General features: G+C 44.3%; 1 protein-coding gene across 1 annotated transcript in view; it reads right to left on the bottom strand.

Moving 5' to 3' along the window:
* Positions 1-24,713, bottom strand: part of LOC116985493 (NFX1-type zinc finger-containing protein 1-like) — a 34,705-nt gene extending 9,992 nt beyond the window's left edge. The window contains 9 exon segments of the mRNA XM_033040261.1: positions 1,834-1,973; positions 2,926-3,164; positions 3,894-4,053; positions 15,069-15,203; positions 16,727-16,875; positions 17,699-17,827; positions 20,971-22,215; positions 22,218-22,538; positions 24,698-24,713. Of these exon segments, the coding sequence (XP_032896152.1) occupies positions 1,834-1,973; positions 2,926-3,164; positions 3,894-4,053; positions 15,069-15,203; positions 16,727-16,875; positions 17,699-17,827; positions 20,971-22,215; positions 22,218-22,538; positions 24,698-24,713 (2,534 nt within the window).
* Between the last annotated feature and the right edge of the window lie 213 nt (positions 24,714-24,926).

Below are 24,926 nucleotides of genomic sequence, written 5' to 3'. Positions count from 1 at the left end.
ACCGCCATTCAATATGATCATGGCTGATCATCCAACTCAGTATCCCGTACCTGCCTTCTCTCCATACCCTCTGATCCCCTTAGCCACCAGGGCCACATCTAACTCCCTCTTAAATATAGCCAACGAACGGGCCTCGACAGCCCTCTGTGGCAGGGAGTTCCAGAGATTCACCACTCTCTGTTCTATTTGCTTGGATTAAAAATGGCCCTCATGGTGCAATTAGAATTTGGTGCATGATGTCTTTGAAATAACTGACACCATGATTTTCATTGGTCTACTGGACCAAGTGGGGGGGGGGGGGGGGGGGGCGTGGAGTTGGAGCTCACCTTGGAGACAGGCGCCCTCCAGAGCCAATCACCCCCCACAAGGAAAGTTATGCAATTTATGGAGGCAAACAATCATCCCCACATGGGGGGCAGCTGAGGGGGGGGGGGGGGGGGGGCAAGAATCAAGAGTGTTTTATTATCATATGTCCCAGTTAGGACAATGAGATTCTTGCTAGCTTGGCTGTAGGGATGAAGCTGTTCCTGAACCTGGACGTTAGTTTTCAGGCTCCTGCACCTTCTTCCCGATGGCAATGGTGAAATGAGTGTGTGGCCAGGATGGTGTGGGTCTTTGATGATGTGGGCTGCCTTCGAGCGAGGGTGGTGAAATGAGTGTGTGGCCAGGATGGTGTGGGTCTTTCATGATGTGGGTGCCATTTTGAAGCGGGGGGGGACGTATAAAACCCAGGGGGGGGGGGGGTGGTGTGGTGAAATGAGTGTGTGGCCAGGATGGTGTGGGACTTTGATGATGTTGATTGCCATTTTGAGGCAGCAGGGTGGGGGGGGCTGTGAATAACCCAGGGGGCGATGGTGTGGCACTTGGCAACTTGAGAGGCCATTGTGATTGGTGCACTGAGAGTGGCATTGTGATCTCATCATTGGAAGCTCCTGGAAAAAAAGGCTGCCTGTGAGAAGCTGCAGTTACCGTTGGCAACGTCCCATTGTGATGTCATTTGTAAATGAGATCCATTGTGATTGGACCTCTGCGAGTGGCATTGTGACATCATCATTGAATTCTGCTGGAAAAAGGCTGTCTGTGAGAAGTGTCTTTTGGCTTTATGGTTAAATTTTAATCATGAATAACTTGCGAAATATAGCATGAAATGTGAAGGGAACCCATTTATAGCATCGTCCGGGTTAACGCGAGTAATAATCTGTAAACATTTCAACTGTAGCAGGTAATGTTTTGACAAACGTAGAAAAACACATACGGAAACACACACACACATACATACAAGATGAGTGTTTATGCATATATATAGATAAATGTCATTTAGGAAGAGAAATGTATTGTTCTTCGCCAATCTAACTTACACATGACATCTGCCCCAATAGATAGGCATGGGGCTAACTCCAAAATAAACTAGTAAGCCACTCAGTTGTATAGGTATTGGTGAGGCCACCTTTAGAATATTGTGTTCAGTACTGGGTTCCATGTTATAGGAAAGATGTTGTCAAGCTGGAAAGGGTACAGAGAAAATTGACAAGGATGTTGCCAGGACTCGAAGTTCTGAGCAACAGGGAAAGGTTTAGTAGACTGGAACTCTATTCCTTGGAGGGCAGGAGCACGAGGGGTGATCTATAGAGGTGTATAAATATAGAATGTTCCAGTATCCTTCCACACTCTACAGACGCTCAGGTTTGTAGGATAATTGGCTTCGGTAAAGATTGTAAACAGTTCCTAGTGTGTTGGATGGTGCTAGTGTACGGGGATCGCTGTTCAGCGCAGGCTCGGTGGGACGAAGGGGCTGTTTCTGTGCTGTATCTCTACTAAACCAAATGATCTAACCTGTACAGTCGCCAGCGATCAACCATGTCAAGATCCCAGATATTGACTCTTTTTGTGGCTTCATCTTCTGACATGATGTCTGTGAGTTGCAACTGGTGATTCGTCTTTCCTTTCATTTTCGCCATGCTTTCTTTGGTGACCTTTACAAAACAGAAAAAAAGGGACTTGTGAGGTGATCATTTTGTCAAACAATGGCCACACATTTAGTTTATCTTATTATTATCATGTGTACGGAGATACAATGAAAAGCTTATGGTTGCATGCTATCCAGTAAAAACAAACTGTACAGTAAACCCTTGTTATTACAGATCTCTTTATAGTAGATTTCAGTTATAGAGGATGTATCTGCAAAGCTTCACTGCCAGGCCAGACTGCCTCCCTGACCCCTTTTAGGCCGGGCCGCCAATGCTACTCTCGGCTCAGCCCGCACAGCCTCTCTGCTCGTTTCTAAGGCGGACCTACCAACCTTCACCACCAGGCTGGGTTGCTGACACCAGCCTTCACCGCCTCTTCAAAGGTCAGACCTATGGCCACAAATGCTGGCCCACACAGTTCCCTCAGCCATTTCATTGTTATCCTGGACAATATTTATTTGCCTGCCCTGCAATACTAAAGCTGATTCTCATCTTATTCTCACAGCAATGTGTGTTTGAAGGACCTCGACCCGAAACGTCACCTATCCATGTTCCCCAGAGATACTGCCTGACCTGCTGAGTTCCTCCAGCACTTGTTGTCCTTTCGTGTTTGAACTCACTATGCTGAACTTGCCTGCCTCCTTTACCAGAGCATAACACTAACAACATTGTATAATTGCTAATTATAATTAGTAATTATACAAATTTGCTGCTAATTAGCGACTACAGTTGCTAATGTAGCTAATTATAGTTGATTATAACTACCCAGCCCCCCCCCCCCCACCACAACCGGGCATTGGAGGAACAGACCCAACGGGTCTGCACTTGGTCTAGTATATATTATAACTCTAGAGAGCATATGTAGCCTCTCCCTCTACATGACTTTCCTTAAAGTGCAACATTGTGTGTCAGCTGTTTGGCAATGTCCACGACCTACAAATGAATCCAAAAATCATACCTGCCATTCACCACCATCTTGGTTCTTAGACTGGGATTTCAAAGGGGGTGCATCCTCGTTGGGATTGAATGCCAGAAATTGTTTTTCCAACGAAGCCCGGCGTGCACGTGCATTTTGAATTTGTTTCTGCAGGTCATCCTCATCAATCATTCTCTCCGCTTGTATCAGTTCCGCGTCCACAGTCACCTTAATCAGCTCATCATAGTCACCCCCCTCATCAATCAGGTCACTGAGGTTTCCTGCAATCAGCAAAGATTAGCAGGATCAAACTTTTAGTGGGGAAACAAATTATTTGATAAAACTGAAAAAAAGTTCACTAACCGAGGAGAAAACAACATTGAGAGATGTTTATATGTAGGAAGGAACTGCAGATGCCGGTTTAAATCGTAGACAAAATGCTGGAGTAACTCAGCGGGATGGGCAAAGAAGGAATGGGTGACGTGAATCTGTGGAATTCTCTGCCACAGAAGATAGTTAAGGCCAGTTCATTGGCTATGTTTAAGAGGGAGTTAGATGTGGCCCTTGTGGCTAAAGGGATCAGGGGGTATGGAGAGAAGGCAGGTACAGGATACTGAGTTGGATGATCAGCCATGATCATATTGAATGGCGGTGCAGGCTCGAAGGGCTGAATGGCCTACTCCTGCACCTATTTTCTGTTTCTATGTTTCGGGTCTTCAGACTGATGTCGGGGGAGAGGGAGGTACATGGATGCATAAGGCATGAAAACAGGATAAGGGATGAGGGATGGAAAATGTACAATAGATCTTTGTTAGCAGGGAGACGGTAACAACAAAGCAAACAAGAGATAAAATGTACTCGGCAGACATGTTTATAATAAATGCATTTAAAGAGTTTCAATAACTTCCATGATTAACATTTTTCTACTTATAATTCTAGAAACACTATTGTTTTTAAGTTGTATTTTGATCAGAATTACAATCTTGTTCAAAGTTGGATGTTCTATTTACCTAGGTCTCCCTCAGTAACACTTGAGGCAGTCTCATCCCAGTCATCTTCTGTGGACTGTTGTTGTGTCGCTTTGGTTGCGAAATAAAATTCGTGTGCTGAGGTCAACTTTAACCATTCCAGAATATCATATCTCTTCGATGGATTATATAGAGAGCCCACCTTAAAACATAAATCATCTCCTTATGTTAACACTTAATTTCCCTTTCATTTTCCCCCTGATTCGGGAGGCCATTGGGTCCATGCTGGCTATCAGACATTCACATCCATCCCACTCCACACTTATTCTCCTCTAACCTATTCTCCCTCACATGCCCATCAACTCCATTTTGATTTTCCTACCACACTCGAACACCAGGGACAATTTACTGCAGTCAATTAGTTTTATTTTAGGTTAGTAATACAGCGTGAAATAGGCACCGAGTCGCTGCCGATCACCCGTTCACACAACTTCCATGTTATTCCACTTTCCTTACGCATTAGGCCAATTAACCTACAAACTCGCACATCTTTGGGATATGGAAGGAAACCGATGCGGTCACCGGGAGAACGTTCAAACTCCACACAAACAGCACCCGAGGTCAGGATCAGTCCCGGGTCTCTGGCACTGAGGCAGCAACTCTACCAGCTGTGCCACTGTGCTGCACAGTAGCTCTTCCCACTTGGTCACAGAAAAAACATACAAACTCCACAAAGTTTTCAGTTGTCTCTGTACTGAAAACATACAAACTTTCCGTTGTCTCTTTACTGTAACTTTTCATTGTCTCTGTACTGTACACTGCACAATGACAATGAAGATTTAATCTGAATCTGAATCTGACATACGACAGCTCCTGAGGTCTGGATCAAACTCTGTGGCTTGAGCTATAAGCCACAGCACTACTTGCTGAGCCAGTGTGCCATTCATTAGCAAATATCTATATTACTGAAAGTCTGTTATTGACCGGTTTTGGCTTTCTGTGCTGTGATTTCCGAGAGTACGCCGCCACCTACGGCCGTCATTTTTGGTCACCTCGCTCAGAGCCCCCCTCCGCCGCATGTGTGCCGAGGATTTTTCCCGTCGATAAAAATTGACAGAAATATTAATGTTTTTACAAAATTCCCCATTCTCTCTATTGCCCCTGCTGGAGGGAGGGGGAAGGACTATAAAACCAGGAAGTGGTATGCCTCAATCAGTCTCTGCAAGTGGTGTGCCTCAATCAGTCTCTGCAAGTGGTGTGCCTCAATCAGTCTCTGCAAGTGGTGTGCCTCAATCAGTCTCTGCAAGTGGTGTGCCTCAATCAGAGCTCTGAATGACCCTGACAAATGTCTACTGCACTGTGAGTACCCTTAATTTGATTTGAAAATAAAAATATGGTTAGTGGTAAAAAAAAGCACTGCCTGCAAATGGTTGTTTGTGTTTGGGTTGAAGTAAAAAGGCACTCTCTCTCTCCCCCCCCCCTCCCTCCTCTCTTCTCCCCCCCCCCCTCTTCCACCACCCCCCCCCCCTCTTCTCCCCCTCCCCCTTCTCCTCCCCTCCCTCTTCTCCCCCCCTTCCCCCCTCTCCTCTCCTCTTCTCCCCCCTCCCCCTCTCCTCCCCCTCTTCTCCCCCCCCTCCCCCTCTTCTCCCCCTCTTCTCCCCCCTCCCCCTCTTCTCCCCCTCCCCCTCTTCTCCCCCCCCTCTTCTCCCCTTCTCCCCCCCTCTCCCCCTCCCCTCCTTCTCCCCTCACCCCTCCGCCTCTCTCCCCCCTCTCCCTCCTCCCCCTCTCCCTTCTCCCCCCTCTCTCTTCTCCCCCCTCTCTCTTCTCCCCCCTCTCTCTTCTCCCCCTCTCTCTTCTCCCCCTCTCTCTTCTCCCCCCTCTCTTCTCTCCCCCCCCTCCACTCCCCCCCCTCTCCTCTCTCTCCCCCCCCTCCCTCTCTCTCCGCCCTTTTTCTCCTCCTCCTCCCCTCCATCCCCTCCCCCACCATCCCTCCCCTAAACCCCCCCTCCCCTCCACACACCCCTACCCCCTTCCCTCCACCCTCCCTCCCCCTCACTGCTCCCCACCTTTCCCCCGCCCCTCATCTCACCCCCCTCTCAGCACTCCCTCTCTCTCCCCCTCTCTCCTCCCCCTCTCTCACTCCCCTCCATTAGCGTGAGTGCGGGGGGGGGGGGTAGTTAGCGTGTGACGCTGCATGCCGCCTCCCCCCCACAACCGCACGTTGGGGGAACAGACCCAACGGGTCTGCACTTGGTCTAGTTTTCACTAAAACTGTCATTTAGTGAAATTGGCTTTAGATCCTTTCTTTCTCCAAAGGGTTCATTCAGTTCAGTTTATTGTCACGTGTATCGAGATACAGCGAAAAGCTTTTGTTGCGTGCTACTCAATCAGCAGAAAGACAATACATGATTCCAATTGAGCCATCCACAGTGTACAGATGAATGGGAAGTGAATAACATTTAGTGCAAGATAAACCCAGTAAAGTCCGATCAAAGATAGTCCGAGGTATCTGAGAGGAGATTGAGAAGTAAGAAATGTTGGTGTCGGAGTAGAGATTTAAAAGTGTGGAGCGATTGTAATGTGTGATTGCAGGTCCGTTTTGGTGACTAGCACCTGGGTCAGAAATAGTCACCTGGGTTGGATGCCATCTTAGAAGCATCTTACATAATCACATAGCCATAGATTAACATCCAAATAGCAGCTAGATAGATGGCCCTGAGAGAGCTAATCACCATCAAACAAGTGAGCAAGATCAGTTTAACACTACGGGTGAACAGTAAGGAGTTCGAGATGTTTTTAACAATGAGATTGGTAATGTATATTTTGCATGAAAAATTATAACTTGGGAAGAGCCAAATTCAAACCTCCGTGCTCAATGGCCTATGTTGGCTATGAATGGCCAGAGATTTGAACAGGAGGAGGCCAATTCTGGAGTATGGTGTACAATTTTGGTCGCCAAATTATAGGAAAGATGTCAACAGAATAGAGAGAGTACAGAGGAGATTTACTAGAATGTTGCCTGGATTTCAGCAACTAAGTTACAGAGAAAGGTTGAACAAGTTAGGTCTTTATTCTTTGGAGCACAGAAGGTTAAGGGGGGACTTGATAGAGGTCTTTAAAATGATGAGAGGGATAGACAGAGTTGACGTGGACAAGCTTTTCCCACTGAGAGTAGGGAAGCTTCAAACAAGAGGACATGATTTGAGAATTAAGGGACAGAAGTTTAGGGATAACATGAGGGGGAACATCTTTACTCAGAGAGTGGTATCTGTGTGGAATGAGCTTCCAGTGGAAGTGGTGGATGTAGGTTCGATTTTATCAGTTAAAAATAAATAGTAAGATTAAACGAGAACTTACCAGTTTGAAGTTTGATCGTTATTTTATGAGGAGTAACGTTGAGGGATTACGTGAAGAACCCCGCCAGGACGCATGCGTGTCATTCTTCAAAGCAGTGGTGTGAAATCACAGATAACTGTAATGACTAAACATAGTAAGATTAGAGAAGAGATACCAGTTGAGTATATTATCAAGGGTGGGAGCGGAGGGCACGTATTCCATCAAAGTTACTCCTCATAAAATAACGATCAAACTTCAAACTGGTAAGTTCTCGTTTAATCTTACTATTTTACTTCGGAGTCACGTGAGTGACTACGTGAGTGACTACGTACATTGTTTATGAAGCTCTGTGATTTCATGCCGTGGAAACGAGTCCATGCATCACATCTGCCTTGATTATGGGGAGAATAGTGTTAACATCATTAGACATCAATACGATATTGAAAAACCAATGATAAATATATTAACACCAAATTATAGCCCCTATTTATGGGGTAAATTATATTACAGAACTTAAAATTGTTTCTGCAAATGTTCCAGGTTCAATGACTGGTTTGTTATAAAATCGTTGGAAAGTTTTCTTCGTTGACCATCCTGCTGTCTTGAGGATTTGGTCCATAGGAACATCCAACTTCATAGCTGCCGATGTAGCTGCAGCCCTGGTGGAGTGAGATTTAAAAATGCTAGTGTCTACTCCAGCCTTTATTAGTCTGTTTTAGCCATCTCGAGATGGTCTGGACTGTCATTTTTTTGTGTGGCTGTTTGTAGCTGATTAAAAGTGACATTTCTTTGCCTCTGATGATCTTAGTATACTCCATATATAATAGTAAATGTGTTACAATACAGAGACGACCATCTGTCGGGTAGGCCCTGAATTCTGTTTTTAGGCCTGCTGACCCCTGTCTGTTCTGTTTGACTAATCAATTGATGTGAAAAGTTAAATTTCCAGATGAAATAGTCATGTTGTCCAGCCTTAGTTTCTGTAGCGACTGGACCCTTTGTGCCGTGACCAAGGCCATCAGCATGACTGTTTTCATAGTCAGTTTCTGTAGGGACAGAGCTGTAGCTGGAGACCAGTTTCTTAACATGGTCAGTACAATGCTCACATCCCATATTTGGGAGTACCTGGTTCTTGGGGGATTAACATTAAAAATGCCCCTCATGGGTTTGGTTACCAGGGGGTGTGTCCCAACAGAATGCCGCTCTGTTCCTGGCCACAGGTATGTTGACAGAGCACTTCTGGTGCAGTTGATGGCACTATGACTGAGCCTCTCATCGTAATGGAGGCTTGCCAGGAATTCCAGAACAGACGGGATGTTCATAGATCTGTGGGTGATGTTATTGTTGTGACAGTACATTTCCCATTTCTTGATGTACACCAAGTACTGTTTTTTGGTGGACTGTCTGTGGGCCGCTGAAATAATATCCACTGTTCGGTCCGTCAGTCCCAGGTGTAGTAGAGGTGCTTTCAAACTCTACAAATTAATAGGTTTATATAATTATGACATGGGTAACTTTCCCTTGTTGCGGAATGAACCAGTAAATTAGGTCTATGATGGATGGTGATGCATGGTTCTAATACCATGTCGAGTATCACCGGGAACCATGGTTGAGTAGGCCAATCGGGTACTATCAAAATACCAGTCTTGCTGCATTTTCCTTAATACCCGACTGATGAGGCAGAAAGGAAGGAATGCATAAATAAACAATATCGCCCAATGCAGCGAAAATGCATCTGTTGCCGCTGCCCCAGGGTCTGGTTCCCATGAAACATAATTAGCTAACTGGTGATTGAGCCTGGATGCGAATAGGTCGATATCTGGTGTTCCATACCATGCTGTAATTTCAGCAAATACATTTTTATCCAACATCCATTCAGTGTTTTCATTGAATTTGTGTGACCTGGTGTCTGCCACTAAATTTAGTTTACCTGGTAAGTAGGTAGCTGATATCCAAATATCTCTCTGGATACACTATTGCCAAATTGTGTTGGCCAGATTGTCACCTGATGTCGATTTGTTTCCACACATATGGTTGATATATGCTACCACGGTGGTGTTGTCAATTTGTAGTCTAACATATATCCATATAACAATTACAGCACGGAAACAGGCCATCTCGACCCTTCTAGTCCGTGCCGAACACGTATTCTCCCCTAGTCCCATATACCTGCGCTCAGACCATAACCCTCCATTCCTTTCCCGTCCATATAACTATCCAATTTATTTTTAAATGATAAAAACAAACCTGCCTCCACCACCTTCACTGGAAGCTCATTCCACACAGCCACCACTCTGAGTAAAGAAATTCCCCCTTATGTTACCCCTAAACTTCTGTCCCTTAATTCTCAAGTCATGTCCCCTTGTTTGAAGCTTCCCTACTCTCAGTGGGAAAAGCTTATCCACGTCAACTCTGACTATCCCTCTCATCATTTTAAAGACCTCTATCAAGTCCCCCCTTAACCTTCTGCGCTCCAAAGAATAAAGCCCTAACTTGTTCAACCTTTCTCTGTAACTTAGTTGCTGAAACCCAGACAACATTCTAGTAACATGCTGGTGGTATAACCCAGAACAATATGACTTAAGGCCATGGAATGCACTTAACATTTCCAGGTAGTTTATGCCCAGTGTTTGTAATAATGATGCCTCCTGTGCATTCCATCTCCCCCACAGCTGGAGATGGAATTGGTAGCACCCCAACCAAGTGCACTGGCATCAGTTTGTAGTACCATAGACGGGTTGCTGATAATGATAGGATTGGAACAATGCCTAATGTTAACTTTCCACCATTTTAGTTCCATTATGGCCTCTGTTGGTAGCTTCATTGGTCTGTCAAAATGACCACCATAAATCTTTGAGTGCTCGTATTTTAGCCCTCTGTAAATTTCGATAATGTAAAGGTCTGAATTGTGTGGCTGGAAACGCAGCCACTATTTTGCCAATTATTCTTGCTACCAGTCTGATGGATGGTTTAGTGATGTCAATGATTTTGCTGCAAGCCTCTATTAAGACTGTACCCTATTCTTTCGGCAACGTCACTGACATGTAAACTGAGTTAAGGGTGAACCCCAGATGATCCATTGTGTTAAATTAACATCTGTGGTCACCTCTTATGGGTACTGTATAGTAAGCATCTTTTAAATCGATGCTTGCCATGTAGTAACCTTAGGAAATCAATTACTTAGCAGTAACAAAGGTTTCCATCTTGTAATGAATATATTGTAGCAATGTTACAAAATTTTGAGATTTTAAAAATCAAGTCTGTAATTAAACCCATCAGATAAAGCATAAAAACAAGTTTAATTTGACACCTAATTCACTTTCATATCTCAAGTATTTAAAAAGTTATGGCCATTTTCATACTGGGAAATGAGCATCTTGTTCCCTATTGATTTTCTATGGACATAACAAAAAAGCTGTGATCGTGAACAGTCAACAGCCCATAACTTTCTTAAAAATTAAGAGAACTGAATGAAATTTTCAATTATCATAGATTGAAGCATTCTGAAACAAATATAAAATAATCTTACTTGGATGACCTGAAATTAAAGCATATAATTAGTTAGTTACCTAATTGTAGCTAATTTCAGACTTCAATTACTAGATCTAAACATCTATCCATTTCTTAATAAATGATTAACATTTTTAAATAGCCTAAATGTCCAAATAATATTCACAAATAATTCACAATAAAACATGATTTTTAAATCTCATTTACATTAATTTATAGGCCAAATGGAAGGAATTTAGTGTTTAATTGCTGTAAATAAATGCCCATTTAAATCAGCTTTCCAGTGGGTTCCTGTGGAACGCGCTGGTTTAGAACGTTCACATTGCGGTAGATTTGTGCCCCAAATGCCGAGAAAAATACTGCGCGATATAATGGGCCCAAATTGAGCTACTCGCAATATTAAACTTAGTATAAAGGGATCTTTAGAAGCCCTTTTTAATGTAAAAATATACAACCTAACTTCTGCTATTTGCTTTATGAGACCCTGCGGTTGCTGGCGGTCGCGGGTTTAGAGATTGATTTTTAAACTACTATAACTATTATTCAAGGCCTTTAAACCTAATAATAGCTTTTGCGACGGGGTCTTCCAGCGATTTTTCGTTAATAATTAACTAGGCTGAACATTTTCGATTGGAACAGCTTAGAGAAAATCGCGTTTTAAACCCGCCCCCTCTAAACGGCGCCAAAATCGCGCACACCCTCAGCAGCAGATCTTCAACGACGCTTCAGGTAGGCTTTGCAACATACCTATATATTGTACGAAAGTATTCAAATTAGTCAAATCGATGATGATGCGGCAACCACCATCTTTCTTGTTTATGATAAAGATTTTGGACACGAATTCCTGTGATTACTCCTTTTTCTAAGGCCACTGTAGTTCAGCATGCGCTTTTGATTTTTCTTTGCCTGTAAGCACGAACATTCGGTTCGGTACATGCTGAACTGGAGGGTTATGTTTTTGTATAAATTCTATGGTATAACCCTATACTGCTTAAAATATAAGTGTCGGTAGTTAACTTATTCCATGCATCCAGATAGAATTGTAATCTCCCACCAACCTCCATGCTCCCTTTAATTCGTAAGGAACCAGACCCACCTACCTCCATGGTTACTAGTGGTAGGTTTGTTACTTTTTCGGCATCCTCCGTGGACGTTGAGGCGCCGGTGTCTGGATCTGTAGTTGGGTCGGTGTTGAGGGTTAGCGCATTTCCCAGGAAGGCCGGTCTGGGCCATGGCCTAAAAACGACCGATGTTGAGTGTTCCTGGCCTTCGAGCTTTCACCAGTTTGTCTTGGCCGACTGGTGGTGCGTAGGGGTGCTGTTTCTGGCCAAAGTAGTTTTTAGACGTTGCTTTAATGAACCCCAGGGTTTTACCCTCTTCGTCAAGTTCTTTTACCTGTTTGGATAAGTCACCTCCAAATAGTAATATTGGTGGTTTGGAGGTTACAGGTTTGCACAGGCCTGCAAATTTGGGGTCTAAAGCCGGTTGGATGGCACTCTTCCTAATGCTATTTAACTCGTATTGGGAGTTGCAAAATAAAGCCAGTGCATCGCGGTGATCTTGTGTCATGTCTTTTTTGTTTATTGTGCGGGCGAAAGCCGTAATTCCTGCTGTTAGGACTTTCAGAACTTTCTGTAGTTTCAAGTCCCTGGCTCTGATAGATGCCCCGACATCTTTCCAAATACACTGGTTGACACTGGGAACATTCAGTGATTTGCAGTTCCCTGGTGGTAAGTGTCTTGCTGTGGTGTCCAATAATGCCTGTCCCTGTAGCTGGTTGAATGACAAGTGATCGATACTTGCAGCTATTTTGGGGTCCAGGTTTTGGCCAGTTTGGTCGGGTTGAATAAACTGGGACACCATATCCAATAGGTTTTCTTGCACCCCATGCGCACTAGGGGTATGTTCAGCACCCCTCTTCAGGGTCACCCAGAATTGACCCCCTGTTCTCCCCTCTGATGAGGGAGAAACACTGTGCAGCCCCACAAGAGGTACTGCTGTAGGACTTACTAGCTGCCCACTGTGACTAGTCTCCATCTCCCGGAGCCTGTCACTTTGGAGTATTTGCTCCAACAGCCGCTCCAACTGGCTCCAATGCTCTCGGGCACTGGCAGCTCGCGGCTGATCCTTAAGCTGCTCCAACCGGCCCCTATGCTCACGGGCACTGGCCGCTCGCGGCTGTTCAAAGTCGGACTCATCGGAGTCAACGACTCTGTCTGTTTTTTGCTTCGCTTTACCGCCCGGTGCGGGAGCGATTTGGCCGGTGCAGGAGCGAAGTCGGGCACAGCTGTTCCCATTACGGGAGATTGGTGTGCCGTTGGCTGCTGCTGCTGGCTGCCCGAAACTCCGCGGTTCTCCCCCGCCAGCTTTTTCGCAGCCTTCGTGGATCTGTCCATGCCTCCACCTGTGAAGTAAGTGGAAAGAACGCAGTCTCCTTACCTGCTGTTCCCGGCTTTCAAATTCTGCCGCTTAGGGGAACATCGTTCCCCCTGCTGTGACTCGTTGCAATGCGTGTAGCGATATGGCACGCATGCGTCCTGGCGGGGTTCTTCACGTAGTCACTCATGTGACTCCGAAGTAAAATTGGATAGGTATATGAACAGGAAAGGAATGGAGAGTTATGGTCTGAGTGTAGGTATATGGGACTAGGTGAGAATAAGTGTTCGGCATGGACTAGAAGGGCCGAGATGGCCTGTTTCCGTGCTGTAATTGTTATATGGTTAAATGGTTACATGTAAAAGTCTGCTTGCAGGATGATACAATTGAAACTTAACGCAATGTCCAAAGGGAGCAAGTGACCCAGAATTTCCTTATGCCACTCTGGTGGGTGTGCTACACCCACTTTATTGTGTCAAGCATCCTGGTCACAATGTTCTATCATGACATTACCTGCAATGGACAGGCTTTGCCCATAATAAAAGTCGCAAAAGATCTTTCTTTAGCATTGCAGGGCTAGCAGAAGATATCAGGTAGGCCAAGGGTGACCTCAACCCCAGAAGTAGTGAGGGGTCAGGAGCAGCGTGTGACAATGGAGGATTAGACTAGGAGGAGATTATGGAAATGGGCACGGTCAGGAGAAAGGACATATTAGAGGAGTAGAACACATGATTGTGTAGCGGTGGAAGTCTGGGCCAGGATACAAGAAGACAGTAATAGTCAGAGGTTCATTCAGGATCTAAAGAATATTCTTAGCGCAAGCTATGGGAGCAAACTAAGACAAAGGCTTGAAAGACGCCTCATTTGACAGATGATCAAAGCCTTGGATCCACAGCCATAGAACAAGCGATGGCACGGTGGCGCAGCACCGGAGACCCAGGCTCGATCCTGACCACGGTTGCTGCCTGTACGGAGTTCGTACGTTTCCCCCTCATGACCATGTTGGTTTTTTCCAGGTGGTCCAATTTCCTCTCACATTCCAAAGACGTATAGGTTTGTAGGTTAATTGGCTTTGGTAAGAATTGTAAATTGTTCCTAGTGTGTTGGATAGTGTTAGTGTACGGGGTGATCGCTGGTCGGCATGGACTCGGTGGGCAGAAGGGCCTGTTTCCGTGCTATATCTCTAAATTAAACTAAAGTAGGTGAAATTGAGTCCCTTTTAAATTATTCAGAACCAGACATCAATATTCCTGCTTCAGACATGCTTTCATTAAATACTTTATCTTGGATGTTGCTTGTTACCCAAGCAACATCAGAATGTGAAATGTTTAAGTAGAAACTGCAGATGCTGAAAAAAAGTCGAATGTAGACAGAAATGCTGGAGAAACTCAGCGGGTGAGTCAGCATCTATGCTGTGAAGGAATAGGCGACGTTTCGGGTCTGAAGAAGGGTTTCGACCCGAAACGTCGCCTATTCCTTCGCTCCATAGATGCTGCCTCACCCGCTGAGTTTCAACAGCATTTTTGTCTACCTTCAGAATGTGAAATGTACCCTTTGGACATACGCTTCTGAGATGCCCAACAGCTTCTGAGTTTAGAAGCTACACAATTCCTAATTGTGATTTAGGTAAGATTTCTTGAGGTTTGATTTTTTAACTCTGTGACTTTACAAGAAGTCAATAACTTGATCAATGAATAGTTGCGACTCATAGTTTTGAGTTATTTTGAGTTATCTTGGCTGGTTTGTTGGAAAAACAGGTAGTGGAGAATCTGGAAGAGCAGAGAATGGAATTTTGTGTGGATTGAAAAGTGCGGAGTGAAATCTGACATGACTGCAGAGTGACGGGGAAGAAACATGGTGCACAGTATAAAGGGAAAAGGTGAATGATAAAAGAAAATATGTGGTAAAATATAGGCAGTAATATATGTCTCCTGGTAACTCAAATGATATTCCTGCTCGTATATGTAGATCTAAATCAGGAAACAGCATTCTCACCTGTAGACTCTTCAAGTGATTCGGTCGAATGTATTCCGATAAGATGCATAACTTAAGAACTCCCTTTGCACTTGCTTCCAAAGACACAGCCAATGATTCAATATCCCGCACGATCGCTTTGCTTTCTTCAATCAGCTGCAAGAATAAGGATTTCTGAGGTGAAGACATTTGGATCATAACGTGCAATGTGCTTTTCCCATTCTTTCCGAAATGCCAATGACTTTAATACCCATGCAATTCCGCCAGCCATCAAGAAAGGAGGTAAATAACAGAAGCATAGAATATATGAGAGGCCATTTGGCCCATCATGCCTCTTCCAAATGAAAACAAATTAACTCAACCTTAATCCCGTCTTTAAAGTCAAATACAATTTAAGTGCACTTTAAATATGGGAAGTATTTCTGCTTCTATAAAGGGCCTGTCCCACGAGCATGCGACAAGTGCGACCAAACCGGAACCGGGGGCTGCGCGGAGGTCGAGTGATCCCCGTACAGGGCCTGCCCCACCAGCATGCGGCGAGTGTGACCAAACCGGAAGCGGGGGCCGCGCGAGGTCGAGTGATCCCGTACGAGTTTACGTGAAGTTCGAGCGAGGTCGAGGCGCTGCGTACGCCCTCAATGTGGCTGCGGGCCGACAGGCCGTTGGGACAGTGTCAGTTTTCCGCAGCCCAGCCTCGCACAACTCCATACGGCTCCGGCGATCGAAGTGGGACCGGCCCTGCGAGGCCGTACGGCTCAAGCGACCACCTTAGGTTGCGCTTGCCGCATGGATTCGCATGCTGGTGGGACAGGCCCTTTACTCTTTCAAGCAGTCAATGCTTGACCATGACCCCATACAGTGGGATGCTGAAGAATTGACTCCTTGGAAGAGTAATAGAGGCAGAAATCCTTTCTGTATTTAAAATGCCCTTAAATGTTCCCCCACTGTATGGATGAAAACATTGTTTTCTTGTACTTCTAACAATGATGTCAAATCTATGCCTCTGCTTTTTGTTTCTCCTGTTGAGGGAATACGTTCTTCCCAGTTATTCTTTCAAGACTCCTTATAACACTGTGCACCTCAGTTACATCACTCCTTAGCTTACTCTGCTCCAAAGGAAAAAAAAATACAAACAAGTTAGTCAGGTTCACATGTTCCCTCAACAAATAGTTGACCATCCATCCCCGAATATTCTTTGTCTTTCTAAATGAACATTAATCCTGCCCAATAATTTGTCAAAGCATACACAAGCAGAAAATAAGCGAGGTCTGAAATCAGGGAATATTAATATATAACTGACCGAAGAATCAAGGATAATATTGTTTATTGTCATGTTTACCAAGGTACAGTGAAATGTTTTAACTCACAACTGGATATTTTTTTAAAAGCTGTAAAAAGATTTGAAAACAGCAATGGCAAGAACATTGGATAAACACTCAAAAATGAAACAAACTTGGAGGAGTAAGAAGGAAAAGATTAGGACTAATTGAATATCACTTTCCAAAAGCCAACACTAGCACAATGGCTGAATGGTTTCAACCTGTGCTGCAAGATTCTACAAGGTCAACATCTCTCCACACACTGTACTGTACTCCTCTTCTGAAATTCAGTTTCATTTTAGCTATTTAATTTCTTCACTAAAATAAGTACAAGTGTAAACATTTCCTTATCAAACCTACCATAGGATACATGCATTTCATATACTTGGGGAGATTTCTCCTGAAGGCAGTCTCCTTTCTTAACGCGTACATAGTAAAATCAGCTAGAATTTTACTGTCGCTCCTTCCTCCAACTCTGACCAGCCCAGTTTCCAGAAAGGTGCAGATTCCTAAAATAACAATATAGTTTCATTAGCACTTTCTTTTGAGCTGGTAGATGGCAAGTTGTGGAATTGATCATCTACACATTTTGCTGCACTATGATGGTGAAAAATACATGCTTAATTAAATTGTTGCATCCATCCAACATTGAAAAGATGATGAAGCAATCTATACTGTTACTAAAACTCTCTTCTTGTCCTCTTCCGGTTTGCAGTTTTTTAAAATTTGCGCAGAAATGGTACCCTATATCGCTAGGATTTTTTCGCCACCGTATTCACCCCTCTCCTCCGCTCCAAGCGCACTAAGTTTTGTTCTGATCGATGGACTATTACAAAAGTTATGACGGTTTAAAAAAACATGAGATCAGCAGATTGGTCTTCTCGCCTGTCAGTCACCATGAAGGCAACGCCTCTTCTGGCACCCGCTGTCAATCACCAGGGCGAAGAGAATAAAGTCCTGGAGGCGGGGCTCAGTCCACAAGGCATGCTGATTGAGTCCACAAGAGTGGAGTCGGGTCAGCCGCCGTGTGGAGGTGGGGAAGCCGCTGAGGGGAGGTGCGTCCAGTGGCTGCTGAGTCACCCCCCCCCCTCCCCACACTCCAACACTCCTCTCCCCCTCCCTCTCCTCCCCATACAACCCCCTCCCCCCCCCACCACCCCATCCCCCCCCCCCCCGAAACATACAACCCCCTCCCCTCCCCCACACCACCCCATCTCCCACACCATGGTGGAATATTGCATTGGGGAACAGATAGTGTTGGGGGACCAGGTGTCCCATGTGACTGGGACCCAATGGGCCCCACTTAGTCTAGTATATATTAAACCCACTAACCTTCCAAAAACTGGTCCAATGCATGATTTGTGTAGCAGACCACCAGTATAGGGGAACCAGTAGCGGACTTCCAAATATCAATGTTGGACAGGAGAACGCTGACAATTTTCAGTCCCAAAAATGTCTTTCCTGCAAGGTGAGAATCAAGTCATTAATAAATGATTTTTTAAAATAATGATTAGGTAGGTAAAACATAGGCTAAGGTAGTTTTCCTGCCTCAAGCTTTATTTTATCAGCTGGAGAGGGGGGGGGGGGGGGTCAGGTATGAAAAATGCGAAGGGTGGCTATCCGGTGGGAACAGGTGCTATCATAACAGAGTAGGTTGAGAGGGTTTAGGTCAAGTATAGAAGGGGCAGAAAAGAAACACTAAGGGGCAGAAAACGCTGGTGGGTGTTGTGTACAGGCCACCTAACAGTAGTAGTGAAGTTGGAGATGGTATCAAACAGGAAATTAGAAATGCGTGCGACAAAGGCAAAACAGTTATAATGGGTGACTTCAATCTACATATAGATTGGGTGAATCAAATTGGCAGGGGTGCTGAGGAAGAGGATTTCTTGGAATGTATGCGGGATAGTTATCTAAATCAACATGTAGATGAACCAATGAGAGAGCAGGCTATTTTAGACTGGGTATTGAGTAATGAGGAAGGGTTAGTTAGCAGTCTTGTTGTACGTGCCCCCTTGGGCAAGAGTGACCATAATATGGTTGAGTTCTTCATTAGGATGGAGAGTGACATTGTTAATTCAGAAACAATGGTTCTGAACTTAAAGAAAGGTAACTTTGAGGGTATGAGACGTGAATTGGCCAAGATAGACTGGCAATTAATTATAAAAGGGTTGACGGTGGATATGCAATGGAAGACATTTAAAGACTGCAAGGATGAACTACAAAAATTGTTCATCCCAGTTTGGCAAAAGAATAAATCAGGGAAGGTAGTACATCCGTGGATAACAAGGGAAATCAGGGATAGTATCAAAGCGAAGGATGATGCGTTCAAATTAGCCAGAAAAAGCAGCCTACTGGAGGACTGGGAGAAATTCAGAGACCAGCAGAGGAGGACAAAGGGCTTAATTAGGAAAGGAAAAATAGATTATGAAAGAAAACTGGCAGGGAACATAAAAACTGACTGCAAAAGTTTTTATAGATATGTGAAAAGAAAGAGATTAGTTAAAACAAATGTAGGTCCCTTGCAGTCAGAAACAGGTGAGTTGATCATGGGGAACAAGGATATGGCGGACCAATTGAATAACTACTTTGGTTCCGTCTTCACTAAGGAAGACATAAATAATCTGCCGGAAATAGCAGGGGACCGCGGGTCAAAGGAGTTGGAGGAATTGAGTGAAATCCAGGTTAGCCGGGAAGTGATGTTGGGTAAATTGAATGGATTAAAGGCCGATAAATACCCAGGGCCAGATAGGCTGCATCCCAGAGTACTTAAGGAAGTAGCTCCAGAAATAGTGGATGCATTAGTAATAATCTTTCAAAACTCTTTAGATTCTGGAGTAGTTCCTGAGGATTGGCAGGTAGCAAACGTAACCCCACTTTTTAAGAAGGGAGGGAGAGAGAAAACGGGGAATTACAGACCAGTTAGTCTAACATCGGTGGTGGGGAAACTGCTAGAGTCAGTTATTAAAGATGGGATAGCAGCACATTTGGAAAGTGGTGAAATCATTGGACAAAGTCAGCATGGATTTACAAAAGGTAAATCATGTCTGACGAATCTTATAGAATTTTTCGAGGATGTAACTAGTAGCGTGGATAGGGGAGAACCAGTGGATGTGGTGTATCTGGACTTCCAGAAGGCTTTCGACAAGGTCCCACATAAGAGATTAGTATACAAACTTAAAGCACACGGCATTGGGGGTTCAGTATTGATGTGGATAGAGAACTGGCTGGCAAACAGGAAGCAAAGAGTAGGAGTAAACGAGTCCTTTTCACAATGGCAGGCAGTGACTAGTGGGGTACCGCAAGGCTCAGTGCTGGGACCCCAGCTATTTACAATATATATTAATGATCTGGATGAGGGAATTGAAGGCAATATCTCCAAGTTTGCGGATGACACTAAGCTGGGGGGCAGTGTTAGCTGTGAGGAGGATGCTAGGAGACTGCAAGGTGACTTGGATAGGCTGGGTGAGTGGGCAAATGTTTGGCAGATGCAGTATAATGTGGATAAATGTGAGGTTATCCATTTTGGTGGCAAAAACAGGAAAGCAGACTATTATCTAAATGGTGGCCGACTAGGAAAAGGGGAGATGCAGCGAGACCTGGGTGTCATGGTACACCAGTCATTGAAAGTAGGCATGCAGGTGCAGCAGGCAGTGAAGAAAGCGAATGGTATGTTAGCTTTCATAGCAAAAGGATTTGAGTATAGGAGCAGGGAGGTTCTACTGCAGTTGTACAGGGTCTTGGTGAGACCACACCTGGAGTATTGCGTACAGTTTTGGTCTCCAAATCTGAGGAAGGACATTATTGCCATAGAGGGAGTGCAGAGAAGGTTCACCAGACTGATTCCTGGGATGTCAGGACTGTCTTATGAAGAAAGACTGGATAGACTTGGTTTATACTCTCTAGAATTTAGGAGATTGAGAGGGGATCTTATAGAAACTTACAAAATTCTTAAGGGGTTGGACAGGCTAGATGCAGGAAGATTGCTCCCGATTTTGGGGAAGTCCAGGACAAGGGGTCACAGCTTAAGGATAAGGGGGAAATCCTTTAAAACCGAGATGAGAAGAACTTTTTTCACACAGAGAGTGGTGAATCTCTGGAACTCTCTGCCACAGAGGGTAGTCGAGGCCAGTTCATTGGCTATATTTAAGAGGGAGTTAGATGTGGCCCTTGTGGCTAAAGGGATCAGGGGTTATGGAGAGAAGGCAGGTACGGGATACTGAGTTGGATGATCAGCCATGATCATATTGAATGGCGGTGCAGGCTCGAAGGGCAGAATGGCCTACTCCTGCACCTATTTTCTATGTTTCTATGTTGGTCGGTGTGGGCAAGTTGGGCCAAAGCCTCTGTTTCCACGCTGTATGACTAGTTGCTAATCTTGCTCTTTGTTTAGCATATGCTTGCAAAGAGATACATTAGCTAGCACAGAGGAAATAATACAGATGTGAGTGAATTAACTAATGGAAACTGTTTTACCTCAGTGCTCACTAATTGGAGCTTGCTGTTTTTCAAGCAATAATGAAATACTTTAATACCTCCAGAGAAAGCGAAGAGCTTTTTAAAATTCATTGACTATATTTAAAGCAAAGAGTTCAAGTCTACTTTACCTGTTCCTGGAGGCCCCTGGATGATAGCAAGTTCCTTGGTTAAAGCTGTCTGCACAGCCCGCATTTGAGATTTATCAAATTTTAATCTCTCCTTAGAGGGCCATTTTGCAAAGTCAAATACATTGAAATTATTACTCCGGGACAATGGTTCCAGGGTGTAGTTTTGAGAAGTGCGTTTTAGATATTTTGGTTCTGCAATATTAGTCTGGCACTGAACTATGTATTTCTGAAAGGGTATCTCATCGTCTCTGATCTGTTTAAAGCCTTCGAGAACATGGCGATAGGCTTCAAAGTATGCAATTGATTCAACCATCAGAAAAGAATCCGTCGGTTTTACGTCCACCAAGTCCAGCCGACTGTCTTCCGTGAAGCTGAGTGTGATAATACCGTTCTTCAGTTCCCGAACATTTCTGTGTGCCACTGTTGCAAACAGCATTGTTTCAAAGTTGTCTTTTGAGAGACAAAGTAAAGACCCATACAGTAGCCGCTTGGAGCTCTCCCACTCAACAAACTTTAACTGTTTCACATTAAATCTAACCCGATAGTAGACACCGGTGTGTGTACACATTGGACCCAGGACTTGGGCATTAAAATAAATTCTGATGTCATCTATTTGTCCTTTCCGCAAATCCTGTTGGTTACAGCTCAGCAAGTTGGAAATACCCTCTCTTAGAGGCCGAACAAAGTCTTCACGCAGCAGGCGAAATTGTATGTCCAGGTATGTGGCAGTGTCTGGATATTTTTCATTGATTATATTTGGTCTCACAAAAGGCTTGTCGATTAAATGGATGTCAGCATAGGTCGGGTATATTGAAATGTGTCTAAATTCATTCCCATCAGGTTTCACAAAGTAGGTGTAGGTATCTGACTTCAAGTTCCCATATTGCTGTCTCTCCTGCAAAAAAGCAACCATCTGGTGCAGGTTCTCCAAGCTCTTCCCAGTTTCCTCTGAGACGGGGAATCCAATAGATTTCATGTGGTTAGACGTGGATTGCACTAACGTAGCTAGAAGAGACACTTCCACAAAAGCGCTTGCAGGATAGACAGTGATCAACTGACAGAGCAACTTCAATGTATAACCAAGATATTTAGAAGTCTCCAAATGTGCCTTGGGCAGGACTTCCGTCAGAGCACTCATGACGAATTTTGGCAGGGTGATTTTCAGAAACCTGGATTTCTTGATTAGCCCCAGCAGATAATGCAAACTGTGCTGGTTGGATTTGCAATTGAATGTCGCACTAAGATTTTCAGAAAGAATGCGATCAATTTTTTTTCAGTATTTTCCTCCTTTAAGAATTCGATGAGCCCACTTATTGGAGAGGCCAACTTCATTACAATGTCCACTGGTGCCATTGCTTCCAGCTGCATGAATTCTTCTTCATCCAGAGTTGCCGGCTCAAGATGATTAGGTTTACTGAATTCCTTAGCAGCTGGTTTAGTGTCCTGGCGCTGATGAGCGTTTCCACATTTCCGTGGAGTCCACGGGCGTTGGTGATGTTGCTGTGAATCATTTTCAGATCTAATCGGAACGTAATTCTTCCCCTTTCCCTGTTGGAAAGGCTGTCTCCCTATAATGACAACATTAAAGAGAAAGTCAAAATATTTTGCATTCACCAATATTTGTAGTCTTTAGTAAGCCACGATGCTCAACATCCATGATCATATTGAATGGCGGTGCAGGCTCGAAGGGCCGAATGGCCTACTCCTGCACCTATCTATGTAACATGTCTCTATCTATGTAACATGTCTATTTAGAGAGAAACAGTCCACTCAACTGACAGCACATTCACCAGTTTAAAAATCCACTCTCTCCTATTGGTGAAGCAAGTGTAAAATCTACATGATGCAATGAAGCAATTCACCGAGGATTATTAGGCTCAATCTGAGAATTCTATCACTCAGGGAAACAGGACCGAACCATCCTTCCCCAACTAGAGAGCAGTCCTGAACCACTATCTACCTCATTGGAGACTCTCGAACTATCTTTGATCGGACTTTACTGGATTTATCTTGCACTAAACTTTGTTACCTTATCATGCATTTGTAAACTGAATGTCTTGCTAGTAATTATGTGTTGACTCTCCGCTGATTGGTCAGCACGCAACAAGTGGCTGCACGAGACCATCGTTTCAAAGCTTTCCTCCAAGTCACATGGAGTTGTCATCGTTACTTCACCAAGCTAATTCACAATGTCAAATTTCCCTGCCCGTTAATATTAGTTTAGTTTAGAGGTACAGCGTGGAAACAGGCCATTCGGCTCACCGAGTCCGTACTGACCAGCGATCCCTGCACATTAACACTATTATTCACACACTATGGACGAATTTTACATTTACACAAACCTACAAACCTGTACATCTTTGGATTGTGGGAGAAAACCAAATATATCGTAGAAAACCTATGCAGGGCACAGGGAGTACATAGAAACTCCATACTGACATACACCTGTAGTCAGTAGTGAACAAGTGTCTCTGGGGCTGTAAGGCAGCAACTCTACTAATGCGCCACCGTGCCACTTTATCATGGGAACACCTTCACAATATGGACATGTGTTTCAAGAAACTTTCAGCCACAACCTATCCTGGGGCAACCAGATACAAAATATGTATAACTGTACCTTAATTGGTACATGTGACAATAAAATACCTTTGAATACCACATCAGAGTGTGGAAACAGGCCCTTCAGTCCAACTTCTATTGTGGATGTCCCAGCTACACATCCCACCAGCCTGCACTTGGTCCATATCCCTCCAAACCTGTCGTATCATAGAAACATAGAAAATAGGTGCAGGAGTAGGCCATTCGGCCCTTCAAGCCTGCACTGCCATTCAATATGATCATGGTTGATCATCCAACTCAGTACCCTGTACCTGCCTTCTCTCAATACCCCCTGATTCCTTTAGACACAAGGGCCACATTTAACTTCCTCTTAAATATAGCCAATGAACGGACCTCAGCTACCTTCTGTGGCAGAAAATTCCCAAGATCCACCACTCTCTGTGTGAAAAATGTTTTTCTCATCTCGGTCCTAAAAGATTTCCCCCTTATCCTTAAACTGTGACCCCTTATTCTGGACTTCCCCGACATCGGGAACAATCTTCCTGCATCTAGCCTGTCCAACCCCTTAAGAATTTTGTAAGTTTCTATAAGATCCCCCCTCAATCTTCTAAATTCTAGCGTGTACAAGCCGAGTCTATCCAGTCTTTCTTCACATGAAAGTCCTGACATCCCAGCAATCAGTCTGGTGAACCTTCTCTGTACTCCCTCTATGGCAAGAATGTATTTCATGTATCCACGTACCTGTTTAACTGGTTATTAAACGTTGGGATAGTCGCAGCCTCAACTACCTCCTCTGGTGAGGAGATGTCCTGATTTTCCCGAAAAGTTGAAAGCGTAAACTCACACAAGTAGACAATTAGATTAAATGAAATAAAGATCTTTATTTCCCAGCAATGGTTCAATGGACACACTCACTCAGTGCACATTCACCAGCTGGAATTCCCTGGGCTCAGTAACTGGCACAGAATCAGCAGGCACAGATTTCATGGGCACAAAGCTGGATTCAATGGTATGGATTTCCCAGTCTGAAAGCTGGAATAACTTGAGGTGCAAGCTGCTCTCTTTGATGCCAGGAAGACTCCTAATACACAGCAAGAAAGTCCCATGGCCAATATTCTACTGAGTCAAAGGCTGCACCATAACCTCACTTGTCCACTCATGACTATACCCATCAGCACATCCATTGTAGAAGTCACCGTAAGATTTACCTCAATGCATTACTTCTTTGAAGTGGCAACAGAATCAAGCTCTCATAAGGTCATAAGTGATAGGAGTAGAATTGGGTTATTCAGACCATCAAGTCTACTCTGCCATCCAATCATGGCTGATTTTATTTACCAGTACACATTATAACTTTATAAATATAAATCAAATGAAAAACAAAATTATCAGCAAGA

Source organism: Amblyraja radiata, chromosome 2 (assembly GCF_010909765.2).
Source record: "Amblyraja radiata isolate CabotCenter1 chromosome 2, sAmbRad1.1.pri, whole genome shotgun sequence".
NCBI classification, from domain to species: Eukaryota; Metazoa; Chordata; class Chondrichthyes; order Rajiformes; family Rajidae; genus Amblyraja; species Amblyraja radiata.
Note: the sequence above shows the minus strand (reverse complement) of the source record. Positions and strands in the feature narration are given on the sequence as shown.